This window comes from Leptosomus discolor, chromosome 17, assembly GCF_034619465.1.
Source record: "Leptosomus discolor isolate bLepDis1 chromosome 17, bLepDis1.hap2, whole genome shotgun sequence".
Lineage (NCBI taxonomy): Eukaryota > Metazoa > Chordata > Aves > Leptosomiformes > Leptosomidae > Leptosomus > Leptosomus discolor.
The window spans coordinates 17,854,364-17,879,585 of NC_141407.1; the positions used below are offsets into that span (position 1 = coordinate 17,854,364).

Genomic DNA, 25,222 nt, shown 5'->3' on the forward strand with positions numbered 1-25,222 from the left:
CGAGCCGAGCGTCCCTCGTCTCTCTGGTAAAGATGCACAGCTCCGCTGCCGTGGCGGGAGAGGGACGGGCACGGCCGCCGGACTCTGCCACGGCACCATCCCTCCCCGGGCCCGTGCTGCGGGAAGGCAGCCTGGCCCCGCAGGGGGAGCTGAGGAAATGTCTTTAACCAAAGAACCTGGCAGGGTAACTTTTCTTTAAAGGGACTAACGGCAGTGATATGTAGAAAATGATGGACGAAAGAGCTTTAATTACCCAGCGCAGGAAGCTCTATGCATAACTGATGAGCCGGGAAGTCTCCTCCAGAGCATTAAACATTCCGTTTTAGCCTAGAGCTGGAAAGGCACAACTTGCTGAGCAGTAAGTGTGGAGGCAGCTGCTGGGCTGCTGCTGGCAAACTTGAACTACAGCGAATTACTGCTTTTCCTAAACAAACAAAACCTCTCTTGAAGCAACTGCCAAAAATCCCCAAACTGTAGCAGCAGGTGTAAGGGACCCTGGTCAGGTTACATACACTGAACATGCAGGATACAGAAACCAAATCTTTTATATTTTTAAGACTTTTTTGATAAACTTTAATTTTGTTGTTTAACGTCTATTGCTGCTTTAAGGCATTACGTAAGAATGTGGAGATTCCTAGACCTGAATGTAGCTGAAAATGAACTGTGAGGTGATAGAATTACTTTTTTAGCTAGAACTAAAGAAATGTTGTTTTATATGTTTGGCTGTAGTTTACAAATATTCACTACTTCCTTTTTAAAGCATCTAAAACTTTTCATTACGTTTTAAAATCCTGCTGAGTGGTTCGAAAGCTTACACAGTAGTTGGAGCAGGGAGGATTTGGGCTCCCGTGTCCATAAAGGAAAACGTTCTCTGAGCATTCATTTCCCAAATGAATGCGGTGCAGCGGCAGGAAGGACAGCGTAGGGGTCAGTGTCGTCTTCAAAACAGAGCCCCCGCGATGTCCCATACGGCGTCACGAACCCGAGCGGTGTCGGCGGGGCGTTAGCTGTGGTGCAGGGGGCTCCTTGCAGGGAAGATCCCACCCAGGCCGCAGGGCTGTAGGGTCCAGGGGCGCAGCACTGGCCTCGCCCCGCACCCCTCCTGCTCCGGGGCAGGGGGAGCCGACCCCGCGGCGGCAGCGCGGTGGGAAAGCTGCTGCGGCCGGGGGCCGTGCGTGTCCCCCCCGGGGCGGGGGGTGCGTGCCGGGGGCGGGGGCAGGTCCAGGGGGTGCGCAGGCAAGGGCTGTGCCTCTCCTCCCCGTGCGTGACCGGGCGCAGAGGTGGGATGCTGCCGGTGCTCGGGCGCCCAGCCCGACAGCACCCTGGGGGGCTCCTGGGGCCGTACCCCCAAACCGGGAGCTCCTGCAGCCATCGCTGTGCTCCCTTTTGCTTGCCCTCCTCCGCTCCCCAGCTTTGCCAGAGCGACTGTCTCGCTGTCCGTGAAGCCCTGGGCGCGTGTTCCCGTGGTCCGGGGACCGCAGGCGCAGCAGAGCCCGTCCCTCTCTGCCACGTTTTCAGTAGCCGCGGGGCTTCTGTCCCAGCTGGCGTCTCCCAGGGACTCTTGACTCCAATGCACATTTCAATGCACTGAAACAACTCGTAATGTTCCCCCCTCGGCTCCTCCGTCCTCCCCCACCTCTGCTGGTCACTACAAACTGCCGCCTGGGTCTGGCAGGGTCCTTGGGCGCCTTCTCAGCATTAATCGGGTGCAAACCATGGGCCAACCCCCCGCCTGATGCCAGGCGCTCTCGCGAGGTGGTGCACAGCATCGGTGGGAAATGGGAGCTTCTTTCCCGGCTCCTTCTACCTCTCTGACACGCAGGGACCCCCTTGCAGCCCCCTCACGGACGGCAGCCTCCCTGGAGGAGGGGGTCTCCCCTTTGCCACACTGGTGTGCAGCTTTCCGCCCCGCGCCCGTCCCCAGGCCCAGGACCCTCTCCTCTCGGGAAGGGAGGCCCAGGTGCAGCGTAAAGGCTTTTTTCCCTCGGTCCTGCCTGGAGGTTGCTCTTTAAATGCTTCCCATTGGGGTTCGTTCCCGGTGACACACGTTCGAGCCGCACGCCTTTGTTAAGAAACCGCTGGAGGAAGCCAAGCGCTCTCCTCCACGGCACTGCTGGCACCCGCCGCGCTCGGGGACAAGCAGCACCCTCCCTCGCCACCTTTGTCACCAGCCCCCTGACTGGGAAGATGGCGGGGTGGGTTCTGTGGGTGCTGGAGGTGTTCGGGAAGCCGCCACCCCGATGGTTTTGGACCCCTCGCCAACCTCCGATCCTTGTGCCCGGCCTGGACCCGAGGCACAACACTAATTCCTCCACCCAGCCCCAGCCGCAGCCCCCCTGCGGAGCCGGCCGCGGGGTGACAGCCATCCCCTGCCTTGGGATCCTCTGCTGGTTTTTATTGTTTCAAACTGGGCTAACCCGTAACCCCCCACCCCACAGCATCTGATTTCATACTCCAGATCTCACATCCTTTCCTATCTGATCAAAAGAAAAATAAATAGATGAGGAAAAAAAAGGACTTGGGGAAAGTAAACAAAGATAAAAGAGGAATGAGAATTGTCTTGGCATTAAGCTCACTTGATAAGAATTGTAGTAGACAAGTCTTCCTTGAAATATTTTTTCCCTGTAAGAGCTGCCTTTTGTTATGTGTTTATAAAAGCGTTGTAAGGAGAGGTAGATTTCAGAAATGCCTTTTTAGTACTTTTTAAAGGTTTCTAACTCTCCCTGGTGCTATTTTTTTTTTAGGTTAAGGATTTTTGATGTCAAAGTCTTGCGGGTTTTTATACAATCGTTTTAAAATAAACGGAGTGTATCGTTCTATCGAGCACATTTCATACGCTTTTTGTATCGGGGGCGCGACACCTCGGCACTGTGCCTTCTCACGCGTGTGACTGGTGTCGTGTAGGAAAGAAAGGGGATCCTCGCCAACAGTTTACCATTTATTGCTGTCTAATTAAAAATCAGTATTTCTGTACGGCTCGACAGTCGTTATTTTCCGGGTTCCCCGTGTGACGAAGAGGGGCTTTTGCAGCGGGAGCAGTTTCACAGGCGGTGGGCCGGGCCGCCCCTTCCCTCGCTGGCCCTGGAGGCGACGGCCCCGCTCAGCGGCACCGGGGGAACGGCGAGGCGGCGGGGCCCGGCTGGGCTGTGGCGGGGGCCGGGCTGGGGCCGGGGCCGGGGCCGGGCCCGGTGCGGCCTGAGGCGGCCCCGGCGGGTCCTCGGGCCAGACCCGCGAGAGACCCCGCGGGCACGCGGGACGCCGTGCGTGTGGGCGGGGCTAGCGGCGCCGCCAATCGCAGGCGAACCGGCGGGCGGGGTGGGCGGAGCCGCGCCGTAGCAACACGGCGGGGTTCCCCGCCCCCTAGCAACCGCATGCCCCCTCCCTTCCCCGGCGCTGCCCAGTCCCCGGCCGCCGAGCGGCGCTCGCCGCCACCGCCGTGACGTCCGCGTGACGCAAGCGCGTAGCGTGCGAGTGACGTGGTCCCCGGGCAGGCGGGCGGGGCCGGTTTGAACGCGGAGGAGACGGGGCGAGAGCGGGGCAGGTAACGGGCCGGGCCGGGCCGCGGCGCTCGGGCGGCGGCGGGGCGGCGGGCGGGGCGGCGGGCCCGCGCTCGGGGAGCGGCCGGGCGGGGCGGGGCGGGCCGGCGCCCGGCGGGCTGGGGGGAACCGGCGTGAGGCCTGTAGGGCCGGGCCGCGCCTGCCCCGGGCGCGCCCCTCCGCGGGGTGCGGCGGGGCCCCGGCGGGAGGCGGCGGCGGAGCGCCCGGCGGGGCGGGGGGGAAGGCGCGGCGGCGGCGGCGGGGGGTGTGCGGGCCGTGCCCCGCCCGCGGCGGGGGCGTGCGGCGTGGCCGGCCCTGCCCGGCGGCGGCAGCTGCACCGGGCTCTGCGGCCGGGCAGCGAGTGCGGCGGCTCCGCTTTGTGCCGGCGGGGCTGGGCGGGGACCGGCCGCTTGGTATTTCTCCCCGGAGAGATACCGTGGTCGACCAGGAAGTGCTGCCGCCCGGCTCGGCGGGCCCGGAGGAGGGCGATGGGGGACTTGCCGCAGCCGTGATGCCTTTCGTCGGCTCCCGCGTGAGTGCCTCGGTGTTATTTTTTCCTTCGAAAAGCTCGAAACCGTGTTCTCCCCAGTCGCGGTGAATCAGGGGCCTCCCGGCTGTCGGCCTCAGGCAGCTTCAGCGCCTCGCTGGGCGGCTCTTGGGTCGCGAAGGCTCCGAAGGAAGCGGCTCCGCTGCAGCCCGGGGAGCGCGGCCGAGCCCAGGCGCTGACAGCGGGCGGCGTCGGCCTCTGTGGTGCTTAACGCCTCTGGTTGTGTCTTGCAGAAAATGGCAGTTAATGTGTACTCGACTTCAGTGACCAGCGATAACTTGAGTCGACATGACATGCTCGCGTGGATCAATGAGTCTCTGCAGCTGACGCTGACGAAGATTGAACAGCTGTGTTCAGGTGAGGGGCTCGGCGCGAGGGGCGTTCCAGTCCGATGTGCCCCCCAGTTCTGTAGAGGTACAGCTGCCCCGTGTGAACCGGCCGTGCTGGCCCTCTGTGGCCGTGCTGTTGGCTTAAGGCCTGTGATGAACAAGTCCATGCTCGGTGTCCTAATCAGGTTGTGGCTGGAGTTTTATTGAAAGGGTTGTTAATAACATAAGTGTAACGAAAAGGCGTATTCTTCTGACTCGCTGCAGCAGGGATGCAGGGTTTAATGTGGAAAAAAACCTTAGGAGAGGGTGTTTTCCAACGAGGAATGAAGCATTTAGTCTTGATGGATAGAGTAAGCTTTACAAGTGTAGTCATTAGCACACACAAGTGTGATTTCTTATGGCAGAGATGTGCTGCGGGAGGCTGGGCAGGAGGAGCGGTGTGTGGAAGGTGTGCTGGTGACTCTTGGGTTCACCTTCGGGGCCCGGCAGCCCTGTGTGGTGAAGGAGCACGTCGGGCTGCGTCGCCCAGCTCAGCTTGAGCTGACTTTAGCGCAGCTGAATCTCCGGTGGAGCCGTAGGCAGAAAAGGGGAAGTGACTGTGGCACCGAAATGGAGTCAAGTGTCATCACAGGGAGGAGTGTGTGTGTGGGAGGAGGCCCACAGAATGAATAAAAGATAATAGTCTGTGGAGTAAGAGCTGAAAAAAACCCAAGGCTAAAAATGCAGCCTAGGTAAAAGATGGTGATTTGGATAACTGCAACAGGCAGATGAAAGGGGCTGGGTGAAATGTGGAAGGGCAGCTCATACAGTGAGTTTGAGATAAGGTGTTGCTCACAGAATGGGAGATGTGGAAATTGGATGTGGCATGAAAGGAGGAGTAAACTTAAAATAAGTTTGGGACTGTCAAACAGCCTTTGGCTGAGTCCGTGGAAGAAAAATTCACAAAGATTACAGAGAAGCAGGGCACTTAAACCAGACGTCTGGCGGGTATTTGTAGTGGCTTTTGTCTAGTGAGATGATGGAGAAAAACTGTAAGAGTGAAGGAACGAAAGATCTACAGCCACGGAAGCAAGGGAGTGGTGAGCATTGTCCGCTCCGCAGGTCAGAAAGCCTGTTGCGTGGAGCACTGATTTGTGAGGCTGAGAAGTCTTGGGTAGAGCTGGCGTGAGCCTCGAATGCTGCGAGAGCTCCGTCTCGAGACGCGAGGATCATTCATTCTGGCCCCACAAAATTTCACCTCGCCTGTTTTCAGGAAAGGGCCGAGAGGTGTTGATGTGGTACGCGCTGGGTAGCGTCCCTTCCCCGTGCCTGCAAAGTGCTTCCCGCCGCTGCGGGTGTGGAAGCGGCTCTCGCTGTCTGTCCTAGTCCTGTGAAGGCAGGAGGTTCCAGGCTGGCTTTGCCGCCTTTGGCCAGGGCAGTAGTGGCAGCAGCAATCTGAGGCTGCATAAAGGCCCAGAAGACAACGCTGTGATCTCTCTCTTTATCGTGCTTGTTGCTCAGAGCACCGGTAGTGAGCAACCCCCTGACTTCTGGCAAGTCACCTGTTTTTGAGGTGGGGTTCTTTGGGGAGAGAACTGAGAGGCAGGGGAGATCAAACAGCAAGATCTGTTCCTTTTTATTTGCACCAGCAGGTGAGCAGCAGTGTTCTAGCAGCAGGTGAAAGTGGGAGCCCCAAAAGACCTGCAAAATATCTGGATAAAAAATAAACGTAGGACTCTGTTACCTGTGGCTGAGCTGAGTAGGCTGGTTTAGGGCAACACAGGGATGTTGCTTCTGGGCCTGTCGACGGCTCCCCAAGCTTGTCCTGCAGCTGTTTGATGTTTTAGGTTACTCTCTGTGTGCCCTTCGCTCCTTGATAGTGGTGGGGGGAGTAATGCTCAGAATGTGGCACTTGTACTTCAGTGGCACCAGTTGTACATCATCGCTGCAGAGTGAGGATATCGTTTAAAAATGGGGGTTTTTAACGGTTGTGTGTATTCTACAAAAGCTGATTTTTTTGGAGGGGATTGTCTGCTCTTTGTGGCCGAATCCCTCTTTTGCTCTTACAACAGCACGAGCTGATTTGAAGGACATGAAGGATTTAAAATTAATAGAAAGAAACACTACCTTATTTCAGTTCTTTGATTAAGGCTTGATTTAAATATAATCCAGCTTAATTTGGCCTCTTACCTTTGAGGGCACCTTGTGTTTGTAGTAAGTGTATCATATTTTAGTATAATTATTTTTCTAGTTCAGTTCTGTTAGTATTGATAAGAGGAGATTACATGCCTGTTGGACACAGTACGGTACTGATACCCGTGAAGAATGGAAAGTGGAATTACTCATTGGATTCTTTTTTTTTTTTCCCCTCTTGGCATTATGGAGGCAGGATTGCTCTTGTTCGCAAGAGCTCAAGTCATGAGACCAAACAGTTTGGTTCTGCAGCTCGCTTACTCTTCTTTATGGCCCTGCTGCACCGAAAAAGGAGGCTGAAGGTTCCTGTTTTCTTGCCTTTGTTGCCTCTAAGGGGTTGTGTAGCTGAGGAATGAGTCAGGTCAGTCGCTGCTCTGACTGGGAAGCACCTTACGTAGGCGGGGGAGCTGACTTGATTCATCCCAGGATTTGCATTCTTTTTCTCTTGGCAGGTGCCGCGTACTGCCAGTTTATGGACATGCTCTTCCCAGGTTCTGTAGCGCTCAAGAAAGTGAAGTTTCAAGCAAAATTGGAACACGAGTACATTCAAAACTTCAAGGTTCTACAAGCGGGTTTTAAACGAATGGGTGTCGACAAAGTAAGCGGGGTTGTGCTGATTCTCTGTGCTCCTAATGTCAAAGTTGATGGGACGTACTTTTAAATTTAGAGCTGAATAAGTCCGGGAGCGGAGTTTGCTTTTGGTTTGTAAGTCTCAAAACTTCTGGTTTTGGTTTGCGTTGGGGTCCTCACTTGACGTAGGACGCTCTCTGCTTCACTCCGGCTAAGTTAGGTTTCCAGTTCTTAATGACAAGATGAGTTTTTCCTGTTAAATTCTGTGCAACTCATGTAGCACGGACTAATACTGAAATTTCCATGAGAAGGTTTATGTGAGCTTCCCGTTCGAACCATCTGTGTACCGGGTACGTTCCCATGACCTGCTGCTGTGATAGTCCTAAGGACTTCAGGTGCCTCTTTACAAGCACGTAGATCGTTTAGGTTGGAAAAGACCTTTAAGATCGTCGGGTCCAAGCGTTTACCCAGCCCTGCCAAGTCCACCACTCACCCACGTCCCAAGTGCCGCATCCACATGTCTTTTAAATTCCAGGTATTAAAACATGTAGTTGTAAGCCAGTGGGAGTGAGAGCTGCCAACGCCCCGTTTCAGGCCAGATGCTCGTTGTGCTCAGGGAAGGGCGGTTCATCCCAGCCGGGTGGCTGACGGCGTGCTTGGCGTGATGCAGAGCCCTTCTGTGGTGGAGGTGTCTCTGTCAGCCTTGGCCAGCAGCTCCAGCACACGCTTCGTGGGTCTGCCTGGGGGAAGCAGCTTGTGCTGGGGCCAGAACTGGGCAGCCAGTCGTGCTTCCCCGCGCCCAGCGGTCACGTAATGGTGATGGCTCCTGGCCCTGCCCGGTCCGGGACTCCCGGCTCCTGGCCTACAGACAGGACTTGAGCATTTGCTGCATCCTTTTACCAGTCTTTGGTTGTACTCCTCCTTCCAGAGAAACTGTAGTTGAAATCTGCTGCAGGGTGGTGTTCAGAGCCTGTAGCCGTGTTGCCTGTCAGCAGCCTGCGGTGCTGGGCGGCACTTCGGGTTCGTGGAAGCCTGGTGCTGGGCAGCCTCAGATGTACGGGGACAAGTTTTGTGTTGAACCCTTGCTGCAGAATTACTGGGAGGTATTTGAACCCTCTCGGTGAAAACGTGATTTGTTTTTAATTCCACTTATTAGCAAGAATCCTACCGTTTGACATACAGTTATGTTCAAGGGGGATTTTCTCTAGACTGGACAAAGAATTACGTTTGCCTGTCTTCTGAGTGCACTGATTTTAAAACTTTATATAGAAAGAGAGAGGGAGGTTCTTTACCCTCAGTATGAGTTTGACTTTTTTTTTTTTCCACCTCCATCCAGATAATTCCTGTGGACAAACTAGTGAAGGGAAAATTTCAGGACAACTTTGAATTTGTTCAGTGGTTCAAAAAATTTTTTGACGCGAACTATGACGGGAAGGAGTATGATCCTGTTGCTGCTCGACAAGGCCAAGAGACGGTAGCACCAAACCTCGTTGCTCCAGTTGTGAACAAACCCAAGAAATCTCTCAGTTCTAGCAGTGCAGGTAGAGAAAATCGTTAAAAGATTCTCTAGATCATTAAAAACTCTGGGGGAAATAGGCCTGGGTTGCTATTTAAGATCCGTGTGTGAAATGATAGCATTTTGCACGTAGTTTCAGAGGTGCTAGGCTTCGAACAGTGAGTCATCCTGTAGTACCCCGTTGTCTGGGAGCTACAGGAAGAACAGTCGTCTCTAAAAGAGCAAATGGCGAGTGTTGGTGCCAGTGCATGCCAAAACTAATGGACGTGTCGCACGGAGTCAAGGAGAAGGAGGGAACAGATCTTCAAACCCTTATGTGCCCGAGCATGTTCGGCAGGGGGCTGGTGCCTTCGCAGGGGGCAGAAAGGTGGTGTGAGAGGAACTAACGCTGAATTGATCTCGCAGCCCCCCAGAGGCCCATTGTCACGCAGAGGACCGCAGCAACTCCGAAAGCTGGGACTGGAATGGTCAAAAAGGCTGCAGGAGACGAGGAATCGGCGGGATTGATCGAGCAGGTGTGTTGACCGGAGCAGCCCCGGGTACTGACCTCTGCTTTGTCCATTTACCTGCAGATTCTTGGGTTTTTGGTTTTTTTTAATAGCATGAAATGACTGGGTCAGGCAGATGACAGAAAATGACCTGAATCTAGGAAGCTCCCTTGAAATCGCTTGGTCAGAAGCCTTCATGGTAGTGGTCTTGCTGCCCTGATAGGAGCGAAACCCCTTCTGCGGTGCACGAGTACCCAGACATTTAAACCCAGTCTGTGCCATATCCCACATAGCATTGGTTTTAGGTATTTCCACAGCTGTGGGGCAGCTACCCCGGCATTCCAACCGAGCTATGAGCAGCTGCCGCTTCACTGAAGTGCTGAGTGCAGTAGCCCTAGAGCCGCCGTCAGGGTGCGAGTTGCCTCGGAAGAAGCGTTGGCCGACAAAGCCGCGGGCAGTCGGCGTTCGACCTGGCTCCTGTGCGAAGCCTTTGGGAGTGCTGAGCGGGGCTGGTGCATTGGGCTGGGTGTTTGTTGTGGCAGTGGCATTACAATGGGAGACACAGGCCTCTTCCTCCCCTCACGGTCGCCCTTCCCCCCCATCTGGGTCACTTCTGAAGTGCTTTGCATATTAACACCCTCCCGAGGACTCTGGGGACCCTGCGGTTTGCGTGTGTGCTGCTGAACTCTCTCCTTGGTGGATAAATTATTGTTGATGCCCTTTGGCAGATCAATGTGTTGAAACTTACTGTCGAAGATCTGGAGAAGGAGAGAGACTTCTACTTTGGCAAATTGAGGAACATTGAATTGATCTGCCAGGAGAATGAAGGGGAGAATGATCCAGTGTTGCAGAGGATTGTGGAGATTCTTTATGCCACAGATGTAAGTAGTGTGGTGTAAACTGTACTGCGTAGTTCCTCCCTCCCCTTGTAGCTGGAAGCTGCTTTGCTTTCCAGGGCTCCCTCTGTTTCTATTTTTTTTTTCCCCTTTAGGTTTATGGCCTAGCTTTTTCCTGTAATAAAGGAACAGATAACATAATTGTAGTCAGGCAGCAGACAAGGTTAGCCTTTCGTGAAGGGTGTGTGACAAACAGATGAAAGATGAGGAAAATAGCTCTTCTGGTAATATGTCTTGGCACTGTAAATGGTGACTTAAGGGTATCTGTCCTAAGTAAAAGCGGAAAAAAAAAAAGCATACAGAGTAGCCAGGAACTGGTTTGGCATCAGATTTTCATTAAAGCACTTGTCGTTTTCCCCTTCAGGAAGGCTTTGTGATACCTGACGAAGGAGCACCGCAGGAGGAACAAGAAGAGTATTAACAGACCACATACTGTACCAGCAGAGCAGCAACATCAGAATTCTTTGCCCCAGATCATGTGCTTAACTGTAAAATACTCCACTTTATTCTTAGAGGACTCACTGGTTTCTTTTCATAAGCAAAAAAGTACCTCTTCTTAAAGTGCACTTTGCGGAAGTATCACTTTTTACAGTGGGTTTGAGTTAGGAGCTCTCTCTCACTTTGTAGCAGAGCAGTATTCACATCTAGGTGGTATATTTAGGGAGCAAGAGGCTGAATATTTGGAACTTGTTGCAGAGTGGTTTGCTGGTAAAACACTGGTTTGTGGGAAGACTCTTTTTGTATCTAAGGTGGTGTGTAGTAGAGAAATTAAAGACTCTGACTCACAGAAAGATTGAGTTAATGTGAAATTGCAGCACAGAAATTATAATAAAATGCCTTAAGAGTATTTAAAATATGCTTCCATATGCCAAATTGAAGTAATGTGACAGGAGATTTTATGTGCTTCATATTGGGGTAGACGTTTGTTTAACTCCATTCACTGCTGTCTGAGAGGCCTTGCGTGGCAATCTCACTTTGTCAGCAAGTGCTCAAAGGGGCTATTAAAACAAAACTCCATTCCTATGTAAAGCTGCTTACTAAGTGATTAGTTCTCGATGAAATAGGCCTTAACGTTGCCTGTCACAAGATTAGAGGGAGTATGAACAGCTGAGACACATAAATTACCTTGACGAGTGCTAAAGCCTTTTTCTGTGGCATTGTGGCTAATGGCTTTGCCAAAACGTACTGTGTTTTCTGTAAGAAAAAAAAAACAAACGACAAAAAAAGCAAAGGGCATCCAGTCTCGCTGCCTAAAATGTTCTTCAGAAGTGATTTTTCCCTCCTGGCTGTTATTTCTATTTGTCCTGTTTCTTTTTTATTTCCGTTGGTATGCTTTTTGGCCTCTCACTTGTTCTTTTCTCTTTCCCATCTCGAGGAATGCTGATCAAATCCAATAGTTGTAACAGGGCTTGTGCTGTGCAACTGTCTTAGAATGGAAGTGAATCGAGCACATGAGGATGATGATTTTTCTGTCTCTCTTCTTTTTTAATTTTTTTTTATTCCTTTCGAACCAGGACATATCTAGTAATGATACTTGCCAGTTCAGTAGTCTTCTGGGGTAAAAACTAAAAGATGCTGGCTAACAGAGCTAATGTTATTGCAGAAAATACAGTACTGAGACTAACTTAAATATTAATATTTAAATACTTTCCTTAACTGTCCTTTTTTTGCTATCATGCCCCTCATTACCGTTGTGTTTGGCAAGATCCTGCAAGACTTCTGATCCCCCTTCACTACTGAGATTGATCAGTCCTGTTGTGCTTGTATTCATTTGTTTCTGGTGGTAGCTTGTCCTAAAACGTGTGTAGGAGAGCATTTTATGGTAATTGTTGTGTAGTGCATGAATCTTTGTGAAATTCAGAGAAAAACCCAAATTCAGTGAATGCCAAAAAATGCAAGTATCTAGCCATTGTTTAAAATTGCAGTGGTGCTATTTCTCTTGTGGCCTTTTAGACTTTTGTTGCCCTAAAACTCCATTTTACTGAGAAATTTGACTTGGATTTTTCTTGACAGGGTTTTTCTATTTTAAGCGGTTTCTAAATAAAGTTCTGTATTTCAAGAGTGTCACGTCTACTGGAGTCTCTCGTGCTTTCAGATACGATTAGGCAAAGCTGAAGTTCGTGATAGTTTTCGTGATGAAGCTTGCAGGACCTGGGATATCAGCTTTCCTTCTCCAGCCCTGGCCGTAGTCGTTGCTAACTTGAGAGCAGTAATGTTGAAACTTCCTTTGGAGTGTGCTGGGGGAAACATTGCTCGAGGGGTTTTCTTTCCTTTATTTTTTCCCCCCTCCCACAAGTGGATGAAATGCGAGTGTATCGTTGGCTTCCTCCTCTCGTGGTGTGAGAAGGGGCTGTGTAACGGGGGTGCTGCCCCGGGACTTGGCGTTTGGAGGGTTTTAGGGCGGCTGAACCGCTGGTTATTCGCTCTAAGCAAGCGAGACGTTAATTGCGCCTGTCAGCGGCCTCTGTGAGCGGATTGACCCTGAACTTGGTTGGTTTCCTTCGGCGGGTGTTGCGCGGGTGAGCTCACACGTGGCTCGCCCGGGTGCGTGCGCGGCTCGGAGCGGTGCTTCGGGGGTGCCCCCGGCCTTGGAGCTGGGAGGGCTCCCGCAGGGCTTCGCCCTCCTGCCGGAGACGCCCCCCCTGCCCCCCAAGTGCTCCGTGGGTGATCGTTCTAGGGAGTAGGCGTTGCTGCCCTGGCAGAGCTGGTGGTGCCCTACGGAAGCGCAGACGCAGAACGGGGCGGGTTGATGCACATAAAATCTTCTTTACCATTACGGACTCGCTTTGAGGTCGGAAGCATATTTTTTTTTCGGCTCTAAGTAATCCATTACTCCAGCAAGTCAAAGCAAAAGGTGGCGATAGGATGTGGCTGAAGTTGAAGGGGACCTCTGGAGTGTCTGCTCTTTGCAGTCCGGTTGCACACGGGGCCCTTTTCAGCAGAGCGCGTGTGTGGAGCTGTGAAGCACTCGGGCCATCAGAGGGGTGGCGTGGGGTTGATTTTGATCTCTGCTAGCGAAGCAAGCAAATGTCCTTTTATGCGAAGAGAATGATGAGTCAGAAATGCTGCTGGTTCGCCTTGTGGGAGTGTTGAGTGTGTGGACGTGCATGATGAAGCTCAGTTGGAACTGCAGTCTTGTCACTCGGATGCTGCTAAGGTTTCCAGTTGCTTACATCACTTGGCTACCAAGATGAGTTGTAAATAGAATGGGGACAAACCCACGTAGTCAGCTGTGACTATGTTGTAGAGGCCTTGGCCTAATCTGGTTTTTAATGTCCTTTTTGGAAAGAAAATAACAATAAGCCCAACTCAAACCCATAGAGTTAACGTAGCTACTCTGTCACTCTGGTACAGTATATGCTGTTAAATATTAAATGCTCACCTGCCAGAACAGTTTGATAGCATCCAACCTTTCTTAGTATCTTAGTTCTGTCAGATATTTGAAAAATGAACAGGATGGAAGAAGCAAAAGCTCGTATCTCCTTTCTGTACCAACACGTCTTACTTGCAGGTGGACTTGTGGATGTTTTTTTAACTTCTATTGTTCAATTTTTTAAAAAATCCTGGTTTGCAATGACAATTCTTACTGTAACTGTTAAAAGCCTTCAAATAAAGGCCAAAAAATTACTCGCTGTTGTATCTTATCACTATTTGATGTGGCTGCTTGAGCACTTGGTCATCTCATAGTCTGTCCAGTTGAGTGGAGCGCGTGTGTCCTGCAGGAGTGGGAGTTTTTCTTTCCTGGAACATCCTTCCGAGGATAAGACTGGAACGTGCTTCTCCCAAGACAGGTATGTTTGCCACCTGTCGAGGACTGTGCTGTGGATGGCAGGCTCGCCTGGCGGCACGCAGGGCACTCCTCTCCCTTTGTAGTGCCGGGAAGAGGGGATGATCGTGGGGGCTGTGGTTGCCGGGGCTGCCAACGCCCCCGTTACTGGCAGAGGAAGAGGAGGGTGCAGCCGGACGGCTGCAGGACGCGCTGAGCTCTGATGCAGAGGAAGCCGGGCGAGGCGAGGCCGTTGCAGGTCGCTTCGGAGCATCGGAAGGCGAAGTGGCAAGCGGCTGGGTGAGGGCTGGCAGCGCCGCAGCTGGCGAGGCCCGGCACGCGGGGAGCGTGATTTTGCGGAAAGGAGACCTTGATAAGCTCTGGTGGGGAGCGAGGTCTCCTGGGATGAGCTTTTGTGCCTGTCGGTTCCTCACAGAAAGTGGGCCCAGAATCGGAGGAAGAAAGGTGAGTCGAGGACATGAGAGGTCTGTGCCAAGGAGAAATTAGAGGAGGCTGCGGTTATAGAGGAACAAGGTAAATGTGCAGGAACAAAACTGTACTGTGAAACGGCCCAGGGAACACTTGAAGGGAGCCTGATGTGGGAGGACACTTCTAAGGAAAGGGAGAAGTGCAGTATTCTATGGCTGGAGAGGAATAATGGGCGCTCAGATGCGGGTGGGGAGCATGTGGTTAGGCAGCGGTGCTGCAGGGGAGGAGCTGGTTTTAATCCAGGCAAAGTCCATCCAAAGGAAAGGCAAACAAATGGGTTTTCTTTTTTGAGTAATAGCTGTTGAACTGAAGGGTCAGACTACCTGGGAGAAAATGGTATTTTTGAGGCTATGTGTACCTACACTGTCATTAAGACAGTCTCTACCTCGCAAGAAAATGTTTTTCTTTCCTCTTTAATAGAGAAGGAACAAAGTCAAACTTAATTCCTGAAACTTTCTAAGACCTAAAAGAAAGTTTCCAGGCGGCAGTCCCAGCTTTGAAGAGGCAAAGGCCACTTTTCTGCAAAAAATTACTCCTCTCTTTATTTTTTTTCCAACATAGCTGTCTGGCTTTTGGAACTGTGGCCTTTATACAATGTATGTATTTAACATATTGATATGCATTATATAAATTGAAGCAATGTGACAGTGAACATATGTAATATTAAAACATTATAAAGTACGTATATTAAATATAAACATTATATAAATATTATATATGTATGTGTATATATAAGAACGTAAAAGATCTGTGTCTGACCTGTCAGAGCTGTAGGAAACGTGAACTGGTATCACTTTTGGTTTTCAGTCTGAGAGATATTTTGCAGACATTTTTCCTCTTGAAATAATTTCCTGAAATGGTTGTCTGTCAGTCTTCTCACAGTGCTGTGACTCTGATTTGTCCCCAGGGGATGCGCAAGGGTGAATGGCCATTCAGGAGGCGTTAAACCTCTCGGGGCAGCGTGGGTACAAACCTCGACATATTCAAAGCGCTGCAGGTTGATATTTATGAGCAGATGAGGTTAAAATGAGAGGACAGTGGAGGTGGGTCCATTTTCAAGACCTGAATACAAAACTGTGTTTACTCTTGCTTTTCTCTCAAGGAAGGGCTTTCTGGGAGAACGAGGAGGCAAAAGGACAGGTTGGTGACAGTGGCTGTCAAGACGATGGCAAAGCTCCACAGCAGCCCCACACCAAGGTAGGGAGGTGGAGCAGTCCCCCCTGGGAGCTGTCTGCCTTGGCTGGTGGATGCACGGGGAGGTGGGAATGGGTGAAACGTGTCGCTGTGGGGGTGAGCAGCACCACAAGAAGTGGCAACCATTTTACTCCGACACCGTGCTGAAAGACGGGACACGCAGAACTCCTGGTGGCAGCTGGTTTCCTTCCTTTTCAGATAAGGCTGCTCCTTCTGAACCGCCCTAGAGATCCCAATCACAGCAGATCCTTATTAAATACTTGGATGAACATGAAGAGCTTAAGAGCTCTAATTTCCTTGTAGGTAATAAAGGAATGAGAGGTCTTCCTCCTTACTGTGTGTTACTGAGGTTAGCTCAAGTCACGTGGGCCTGGGAGGTTAAGTGTGTGGGCGATTAGCCTGTGGAGGGCTTGGCACTGCCATGGCTACCCTGATAGTATTATCGGAGCTGGCTAATCTTAAACCAGCTCGGGTGTGAGCTGCAGTCAACGCGTTGTCACGGCGAGCACGTTCGTGAAGTTATGTCCGTTCATTTGACATTTCAGGGCAGAAACGGGCTGATCTTGTTTAATGATCTCTTTGTCTTCAAAAACAGTCCAGGGGAACGAGCAGCTGCGTTGCAGGTGAATAGAAAGCAAAAAAAAAAAAAACCAACCCAAAACCCCTACATTCTGTAGCTCTGCTAAAACACAGTTTGGATGGGCTCAATGAAACAGCTGCAACAGGCCAGTCGTGGCCTTGAAGATTCTTTGAAACTTTTGATCGCTGCTCTGGGTGGTTTTTATTGCTTTGGGTTTTTAATGGGTGAATAACCAGTTACGAGCTCACAAAAATGTATTGAAGTGAGTAGATGGTGTAAGCCCTGCCGGCCAGATCTACGGGGGGTGGAGTGCTCTCGAGGCCCTTGCAGATGGGGAGGAAAGTTTCCTTCTGCACTGGGAGTTTCCTGCAATGCTCTTCGGTCAGAAGTACGTGTGCGCAGTTGTCCCTGCCTTTGAGGCTGCTCCGGGCAGGAAACGTCCGTGTTGCCATAATCCTTCTGCAGGGGGAGGCCAGTTCTTCGGAGGCTTTACTGGTTTCGCCCTGTTGCTCTCCGGGCAAACGGGCCCCGAGAGTCCACCGTGCTTCGGCTGCTGCAGCGGGGTGGTCAGCTGTGGCACGGGGGCTGGTGCCCTCCCTGTCCTGCTAGCTGCACCCCAGCTGCGAATCGAAACCTGGACTGCTGAGGATGGGTTGGAGTTTGCCCTGAAGCACTACCCGAATAGGGGTTTAACCCTTGCGTTGCTCTAAAGTTCTCTCGGCTAGCTCTGGTCTCACGGGGCTGCGCTCCTCAAAGCATGCTTACGCTAGCAGGGGGTGTTACCGTGGCTGCCTTGGCTGGTGAAGCCTTTCAAGCAAAGCCCATTCCTCGTAGCTGTAGGTAGAGTGTCAGAAGTAGTGACCTTGTAAGAGTCCTCCAGTGTGTTTGCTGTACTGCAGCTCTTCCTCCGTTTCTGCAGGGCATAATGGTGAGGCTCGGCGTGCTGTAAAAGCTCCACGCAGTCTGTCCTTGAATCAGACTGTGTTTCAGCCTGGGAGATTTTCAGGCGGAGTCAAAGTCTGCCCTTCAGAGGTCTCCTGTGCCCAACAAGTGGACGTTGTTATTTCTGATCGCTTACGGTAAACACCAAACTGGCTGGGAAACATCTCTTGAAATATTGGATGAAAAGTTTCCTCTCCTCCTAATTTATGATGTGCTCGTTACGAAAAATGTAACTTCACTTCCTCCTTCAGACATTCAATATTTCAAGGTAAGAACGTTCAGGCGAGAGATTCCTAATGGTAAGGCAAGGTAACAGCTGCAACCTCCGATTCCGTTTTGATCGATTTTGGGAAGTTTTGATTAGTGAATGGTATTCACAGCACAATTTTAATACTTCAAAGTTACGTCCTGGTTTGTGTGCAAAACTACTGCAGGTGCATGTGAAAACTGGAAAGCAGCACCCCTAGATGGCCAATTTATAACTAGCTGCGTACCGTACCTGTCTGGGTGCGTAATGGCTCTGAACTGCGCCATTCAGGCTTCCGATAAATACATTTGCTGATTTGGGAACTGTGGAAATGTGCTGCAGGGTTCTTTTGGGTTCACCTTTGCTGCAACACCATTACAGCATGCTGTCTTTATGATCTCTTTTCTCAGTCATGAATTATCTGGTTGAGTCTAGGTCTCAATTTGCAGTGATTGTTTTTGCGGATTTGAATGAGTTCTGCATGGCAATGAAAGAAATTATAGACAATACTAACAATAAAGACATGTTGCTGATGATATGTTGCGGAGACTGACATTGACTGTGATGCTTCACAGCCTGGGTAATGACTCTGTTCTCTGTGATGAAAGAAGAGGGCTAAGGAGTAGCAGTTGCAAAAGTAATTTCCTGATTTATTTAAAAAAAAAAAAAAAAGGAAAGACATCGCAGATCGTTTGTTACTGGTGTTTATTTTCATAGCTATCTTCCATAATTGTTGCTCTGTCAACACCACAGAACCTCAGATAATTAATTTACTCTCCCTTTGATGCTGTGCAAATGAAATCACTGTCTCTCTTGCAGGAAGGGTATCTGGACTATGTGCTACCCCCATTCAGAAGCAAGACACCATGTTGGAAAGCAAATCACACCTGCTCTCCAGAATGCCCGGGAAAGTAATCTGACCTAAGGTATTTTTGAGGCGCAATCCTGCCTCAAGAGCCGCTTGTATTTGTCTGCCACTGAAATGGTTCTCTTGTGCTGCCGTGAGAAATGTCTACTGCTTAAGTATTCCTTTTTTCATCAAATAGAAAACATGAGCATCCTCCCTGGTGAAATTGGGTTAATAAACCAGTCCCTCGTTTAAGAACAATGTCTACTGTAAAGTAATAGATGTAGTGATGAATGACCCCTTTAAATGGGTTCTCTTTGGGGTTTAATCAGTCTGGTTCGGTTATTGTATGTAAACCCACGAATTTAGTAGATTGTGCCTGTTACAAAGGCAAACCAGGATATAAGATATGACAGCTATTCTCCTTCACGGGTTTTAGATTTACAAGGTAAAATGGCCTATTTAGGAAAAGAACTGAGGTTGGTCTAACCTAGAGAGGACTGTGATGAGTTGGAGGAAGAGACTTAAGTCTTTGTATGCATTAGAGGAGGATGCTGCTGCTGCGAAAAAAATCTGGCTGTGTCCGTGGTGAAACAAACTCATGGCATTAAATTCCATATTAGAGAAATCATTTTTTCCCTTTCCAGCACTGAAGGCAGGGCAGTAGCTGACCGGACTTTCTAAGGAGAGTGCAAAAGTTTGACAAACGTTTAGCAGAAAGGTCAAGATCCTGACCCCTCTGTAGGCAGGCGTTGGATTAGGTCCCCCTGCTCTGAGGTCCCTTCTTCTGTTCTTGATTCTATGATTCAAAAATCAAGTGGTTCTGATTCTTTAGGGGTGATAGAGCTCGTCAGTGAGGTGCAGTACGATGAACTTCTTGTGTATGCTCGCCTCTTCGTCAAAGCGCAATGCCTCCTCTCCTGCTTCATCCCGCTCCCATTGTTTTCCTTTGCCTCCCAACTCGCTCTTCTCCATCCAGAGAGCACCCATGGAGTGAGCTTCTTGTTTTTCTCTAAAGGATATTGTGGATGAAAAGCGTTTGATTTGCAGCTCTTTTGGGATGGAGCTCACCCAAGAGCAGAGGCCTGGGGAACCCGGGTTGTCACGTAGTGACAGTGAAGTTCAGAGGGGCAGGCGGTGGCGTCCTTTTGCCCAAGTTCTGAAAACAACCTGTTTCTTCTCTGCAGCTCGGCTAGGTTAACCAAGGGCCGCATCAAAAGATGGGTCTGAGCAGTGTCGGCTTGCTGGAGACAGGATCTGCTGAGGACACTCTTGGCGGCTATTCACAGGGATTACTGCCCGTCCTGGGGCTGCGCACAGTGCCTTTTTCTTGGAAGTCAAAGGAACTTCGCTGTTGCCGGTTGGTTTGCGATTTTGGTGTCTGAGGACATGAGCAGTGCGCCTGGCGCCGTGCACGCCTGGGAATCCCTCTCCGAACGGCTGCGGGTGCCTTGGGTTAAAGGCGCGCGAAGCCACGGTGCCACCAGCGCGTCGTTAGCCCTGTGTCACGGGATCTCTCTCTGCAGACCTGGCACCAAATTCTTTGATATCGGTGACAACAAATGTGAAGGGATCTTCTGCCTCGTTGAACGGGACAGCTGCCACGCGGCCCGGGATTACCGGTGGGATGCTTCCCCAAACGGGCGAACGACTCCTTTACAAGAGGCCTTCGGGTCAGACGGCTGTGCCTCGCTTCTGTGAAAGGGGTCCCTGAGGGGGGGAAAAACCCCCTTGTGAGCTCCGGCTGCGTTCCCTGGGGTGTGAAACGGCGCTGGCTGTTCCTGGGTCTGCTCCTAACGCTGGGACACGATTCTGCTCCGTGCTGTGGGGGGGGACCGAGCTCCGCGCTGACTGTATGGTGACGTCCAGGGTGGCGGCTGTGCGCAGCGCGGTCGCAGTGGCAAATTGCAGGTAATCGCTGATTTGTTACTCGTGGATTAATTTAGGTTCCCACTTGTTGCTCGTTCACGTTTTGCAAGTAGTAAGGCCTTTTTATTTTTATTTAATTTTTTACTTCTCACTACTAAATGGTGTGGGGACAATTAAACGTGGCTTCACTTCTGCCGTTTTGGATATACTCTTCAACCCTTTGTAACTGTCTTCTAGGTCTCTGAGCAATGCGTTTGTCCCCTGCCAGGAGACCTGACACATCTCTTCAAGATCTCTGTACTTGGCAGAGAAGACTTCAGAGCCTTTTCTTGTAAGGCAGTGCAGCGAACTGCCACTGTCGTGGCTGTGTATCTCAGACGGGCAGTGAACCTCGTGTGTAAAATTGTTCTTGGATATTTTGATTGCTTATAAGCTACTGGCATAATATAAATGTTCGTAACGGTGGGTCAGTGGCACTCCTACTTCTCTCCTTGCTTGTCCCTTCCTGTATCAAAATGGGAATCGAACTTTTTGCTGCTGCTCCTGCTCCTTCCACGTCACTGGGAGCCGGTGGCTGCACTCAGTGAGCAGCTCTGCGGTCTGCACCCCCCTCCCTCCCGAGAGCAGTGACTTTGGGGTGATCCTTCTCTCGCACGTGGCTGTACCCAGCACTCGCGCCGCCCCAGATGGCTCATGCATCTTCACATAACCTTTGCTAACTGGATTGTGGGGGGGGGAATCCCTCTGGGGGATGTTACTGCTCTTGGGGCAGTTAAGACGCTCTCACGGCCTTTATTCAGTACCAATGATGCACACTCAGGCTTCTATTTATCCAGAGCCACTGTTATGCCCAGAAATGCTGGATCACCTCTGTTCTCTGGCTTTCTGTGATGTTTCTCTTCTCCCCACCCTCTGTGGCCAGACCCCTCCGCTCCCTCCTCTGCTCTGCTCCCCCTCAGACTCACATTTTACTGTCTCTGTTCCACTGGGCTCTTTCCTAGCGGGAGAAGCGGAAACTGGACTAGACTGAAAGGATGCCCCTGTCCCATCCCTTCCTCTGAAAGCGAGGTGTTTGGGGTATAAAACACATTGAGGCTTAAAACACAATGTCATTAAGCGAAATCTTTCCTCTCTTGCAGGCACTCCTTGGGAACTGGTGCCACCAGATAAAGTTCATTCCTGAGCTCCAGCTTGTTCCCTCCTGCTCAGCCGCTGATAAGAGCCGCAATGTTGCTTCGCTTCCACTGAAACAGCACAGGCGAGCTCTGGTAGGACAGGTCTCTGCCTCTGTCCTGTAATTTATCCATTGCACAATGGCATCAGGCAATGCTGCTGGTACTTTAACATTCTCTTCCTTCTGAGCAGAACATACTGGTACCAGACTTTCAGGTGCTGAGAAACACGAGCTGTGGAGAAAATTTGGAAGGGGCTCACTTTTTAAATGACTTATGATTTCTTTTTTTTTTAACTTGTAAATAAATGAAGCTTTTGAAAGTTGTTTTAGGCTGTGTGAGGACAGCTCCTGCAGAGCAGGAGTGTGATTGGGTATGACAGGGTTGGTTTCTGAAGGAAGGTTTGTCATTTGGAAGCATCCCCGTGGGCTGGAAGGAAGCCCGCCTCGAGGGGCTGAGCCTGGGGAGGCTGGATGTTGGCTGGGAGATGGGGTGAGGTGGTGGAGGAAGCTGGATACCTTCCTGGTCGATCACTTCCCTCAACTTTCTGGTTCACCTTTCAGTCCTATTTCTCTGCCTTTTCTTGCAAATAGTACTCAACTTTCCCACCATTTGAATTCCCCTTTCCTTTTCTTCCCCCCTCTTTCTCTTTCTGTTCACACTCCTTGATTGTCTCTCTTCTTTAGATGCATCTCATTCCTCTTCCATCCCTGTTTCTCACTTTTCCCTCCTCTTGTGGCTCTGCATTCTCCCATCCCCCTTCTCTGCTTTCATAATACATTTAGTCTGGCAGCAATCCACCGTCTCCTGAAAGCTAATGGGGTACAACAGAAAGTCCCGTCGTTGCTATTTAGCGTGCTGGCAGTTGCCCAGACATGCTTCTGTATCTGGTCTGGAATAAAGCTGGGAGACATCTGATCATTTTGTTTCATCTACAGCTGTATCGTTTGTGCTGTTTTCTTCAGCCTCAGCCATCCCCGTTTCCTCTCGGTTTTCCCTATTTGGGCCGTGCTCCGCTCTTCGGCCACGCAGGTTGAATAACGCCTGCCTGGAAACTGTGGGTCTCCGCAGCCGCGGTTTCGCCTGTCCGAACAATTCTGCCGTAACAAAAGATGTGGATGTCAAATTGTCGCTTCCAAGAGTCTAAAATCCCAGTTGCTGGCACCTGCACTCCTAAACGTCTCTGGTTTCGATGCTGGTGAACAGGATAATGTTGAGTCTCCTGTGGCTGTCACAGTTTCTCAATCTGCACGTTTTGTCTTATCTTACCGCAAGAGTTTCTCGTGCGGCTTCTCTCGCATCTGGATAGTGGAACCTAAAGGAGGTGGTGGGGTGACTTGGAGGCCGTTCTGCGCGACGGCTTGCTGCCTTTCTCCCCAAGAAAGTCACTTCTCGGTCCTGACAGACGTGCGGGCTTTACCCGTCGCTTCTGGTGGTCCCCGTCGGTGCAGGGGGGCGAGCTCTGGTGCTGTGGCCGGCTGCCACCGCTCAAAACCGGCGTGAGTTTAAGGATTTTCCTGCTCCTGGCTGCAGCAGAGGAGGGTTTCCACCAGGTGGTACTGTGGGGCTTTCGTTGGGGCTGCGAGCAGCCCGGGGTCCTGTGGGCGGTTTTCAGGGGAGGATTTATGTGCTGGGATTAACCGGGGTCATCTCTGCGGATTTTTTTTTTTTGGTGGTGTTTCGTTGTTTGCACATGAGCTTTGTATATGAAGGAATTTCAGCCCCTGAGGGGCTTGCAAACTCCCCAAATATTCAGAATTTGGCATTTGAAGTGTGCTGCTGGTTGTTCAAAGGGTTTCTTTGGGGGCCCATTGCTGCTGTTAATCTGTACATCTCCGTCACCTCTGCCCTTTCAAGCCATGGTTGGGTTTTTTTGTGGTTGTGTGTGTGTTTTTTTTTTTTTTTTTTCTTTTAGCAACCTAGCAAGCCTGGGATCGTGCTGCAGGGCCAGAACTGCTCCTGGGAGCCATCCCTCGTGTGCCTCCACGGCAAGGGGACAGAGAAGGCCAGTCTGAAAGAGGTTCCTCTTGGAAATGTCTCTTCTGTTTGCCGTTTTCTCTAGTGCAAGGACATACTATTTTCCAGGTGTCTTGGTGCATGACTTAGGTGTGAGCTTCTTGTTTGGGCCCCTCTTTAAAGCCAGAATTTGATCTGGGTTTTTAATCGGTTGGCCCTGTGCTTCCTCGTTCGCCTGTGCTCCCAGCGTTCGCCGCCTCTTTTGCCGATGTTCGAGTTTTTAGCCGTAACTGCGTTTCTTCCATCAGAGCGCCTGGTGCCGCTGATCTGGACGTGCCTGTTGGGTGTCTGAGCCTCCTGCTCTCGGGACGGCCAGGACCCGTCACCCAGAGAAACCAGCCATCCCCAAAGAAACCCGGAGCCCCTCGGCCCTCCCTGCCGACAGGGCAGCCCGTTGCCCAGGCGGGTGACAGCGGTTGCTGCGCGTGGCTGCTCCGAGGGGCTGGCCGGTCTCTGCAGGCACCATCGCTTACGCTGACAGCCGGTTATTTTTCTATTAGGACTCCCTGATTTCAGGTTGTAAATCACTGACTACATTACTTGCCAGAGCCCAGTCCTGGCTGTTGTGCTACCCAAGGGGTGGTATGAGGCGTGGTTGCACTTGACTTCTGCTTCCCAGTTGTTCCCGCTCATAGGAGGGGAACGTGCTGGGTCCCTCTCCTGAGCTCCTCTTTCCACATCTTGTTTCTCTGCTGCCTTTTCTGCACAGAACGTGACAGCACGTGTCTTGCTCTTTCCTTCTCCTCTCAGTCTTTAACAGCTTCCCAAATCCCACTGCAAAGGGAGATTTTTCTCTTACTCCTCAAAAAGGAGTGAAGGACCAGCTGTGTTCTGGCTTTCTCTGGTTTTCCTTCTGGGAACAGAGTTGAGACTTTGCGCAGCGCTTGCACGTAGCGTTGCCTTTGCAGGCAGTGAAGGCCAGCAGTGCCCCCCGCTTTGCTGGAATCATTTTTTACCTGGATATGGATCTAATCAATTGAGCGTCACTGGGTGGATGGAGGCTTTTATCTAAATCTGTTTAGGTCAGGAATTTCTGTCTGCGACCACTGCAGAGGTTCAAAGTTTGGGTACTTTTATAAATGTGTCTCCTTTGTTCTTTTTATTTCCTTGCCTTCTTTTTATCCAGTCTCTCCTCTTTAATATTCTATGATTTTTCTGTAACTTTCCCTTTTGTGCCCTCTTTACTTACCCTGGAATTCCTCTCCTTTGTGTAGCCTTTCAGACAGACAGACTGACCTGTCCTACGCAGCCTTCCCTGGGAAGCTGCAACGTGTTTCAGATGACCTGCTGTCATTTTCATGGGTAGCTGTATATTTTCTCTGCTCATAGGCCATCAGTGATTGCTTTAGAGGAAGGCATCCTCTGTTTTGATGGTTCCCCAGAGATGAATTTATTGGCAAGACACCATAAAAGTTCTTTTTTTTCTCTCCATTCTGCAGCTGAAATCATACATGCTTGTAATGGCTATTATTTCTGACACTCACTGTTTTATTAGTAATATTGAGATTTGTGTCTTAATCAGCCAGTCGGTGCTGGTCAGCATTAACGGCAGTGCTGTTCTGGTAGTGGGGCAGAATTGTGATCAGTTTGGGAGAAATTTCTGCAAAGACTGCTGTATAAAGACTGTATTCTGACAGAGTTCTCTTGTAACCTTAAAAATAATTAAGTAGCATTCACACAATTAGAATTTTTCTGCTTCCTGATTCCCTGTCTTTCTGGCCTCGTGATGTTTGTGCATGTTAATGCAATTTATACTGTGTTGTACTTGATCACTTTTGTCTGCAAACCCTTCCTGTCAGCAGTGTATCGATGCACCATTGTCCTGTGGCTGATGCCTGTTACAGTACAGCAAGCAACTTCCTCACACGCACCGCCTTCCCGGTGAGAGAGGGGCACGGGTGAGAGAAGAGAAATCCTTCTCCGTGTACCTGCAAGGAGATGGTGATTTAGGCAGACTCTGCAGGACAGAGTATTTCGGTATATGCTGCCTTTAACGGCACTCTCGCTGCTAACACGCACTGCAGATGTCCTTAAGGCGTTGTTTCC

The 25,222-nt window shown here is 50.8% G+C and overlaps 1 protein-coding gene across 1 annotated transcript; it reads left to right on the forward strand.

Annotated features, from left to right (window-relative positions):
* The first annotated feature begins 4,048 nt into the window (after nt 1-4,048).
* MAPRE1 (microtubule associated protein RP/EB family member 1) lies at nt 4,049-12,313 on the forward strand. The gene is made up of 7 exons (XM_086474752.1): nt 4,049-4,068; nt 4,317-4,440; nt 7,037-7,182; nt 8,491-8,695; nt 9,076-9,185; nt 9,887-10,039; nt 10,419-12,313. Exons 2-7 carry the CDS (start codon nt 4,320-4,322, stop codon nt 10,473-10,475), a joined length of 792 nt encoding a protein of 263 aa, XP_086330878.1. The 5' UTR covers nt 4,049-4,068; nt 4,317-4,319; the 3' UTR covers nt 10,476-12,313.
* Nucleotides 12,314-25,222: the final 12,909 nt, after the last annotated feature.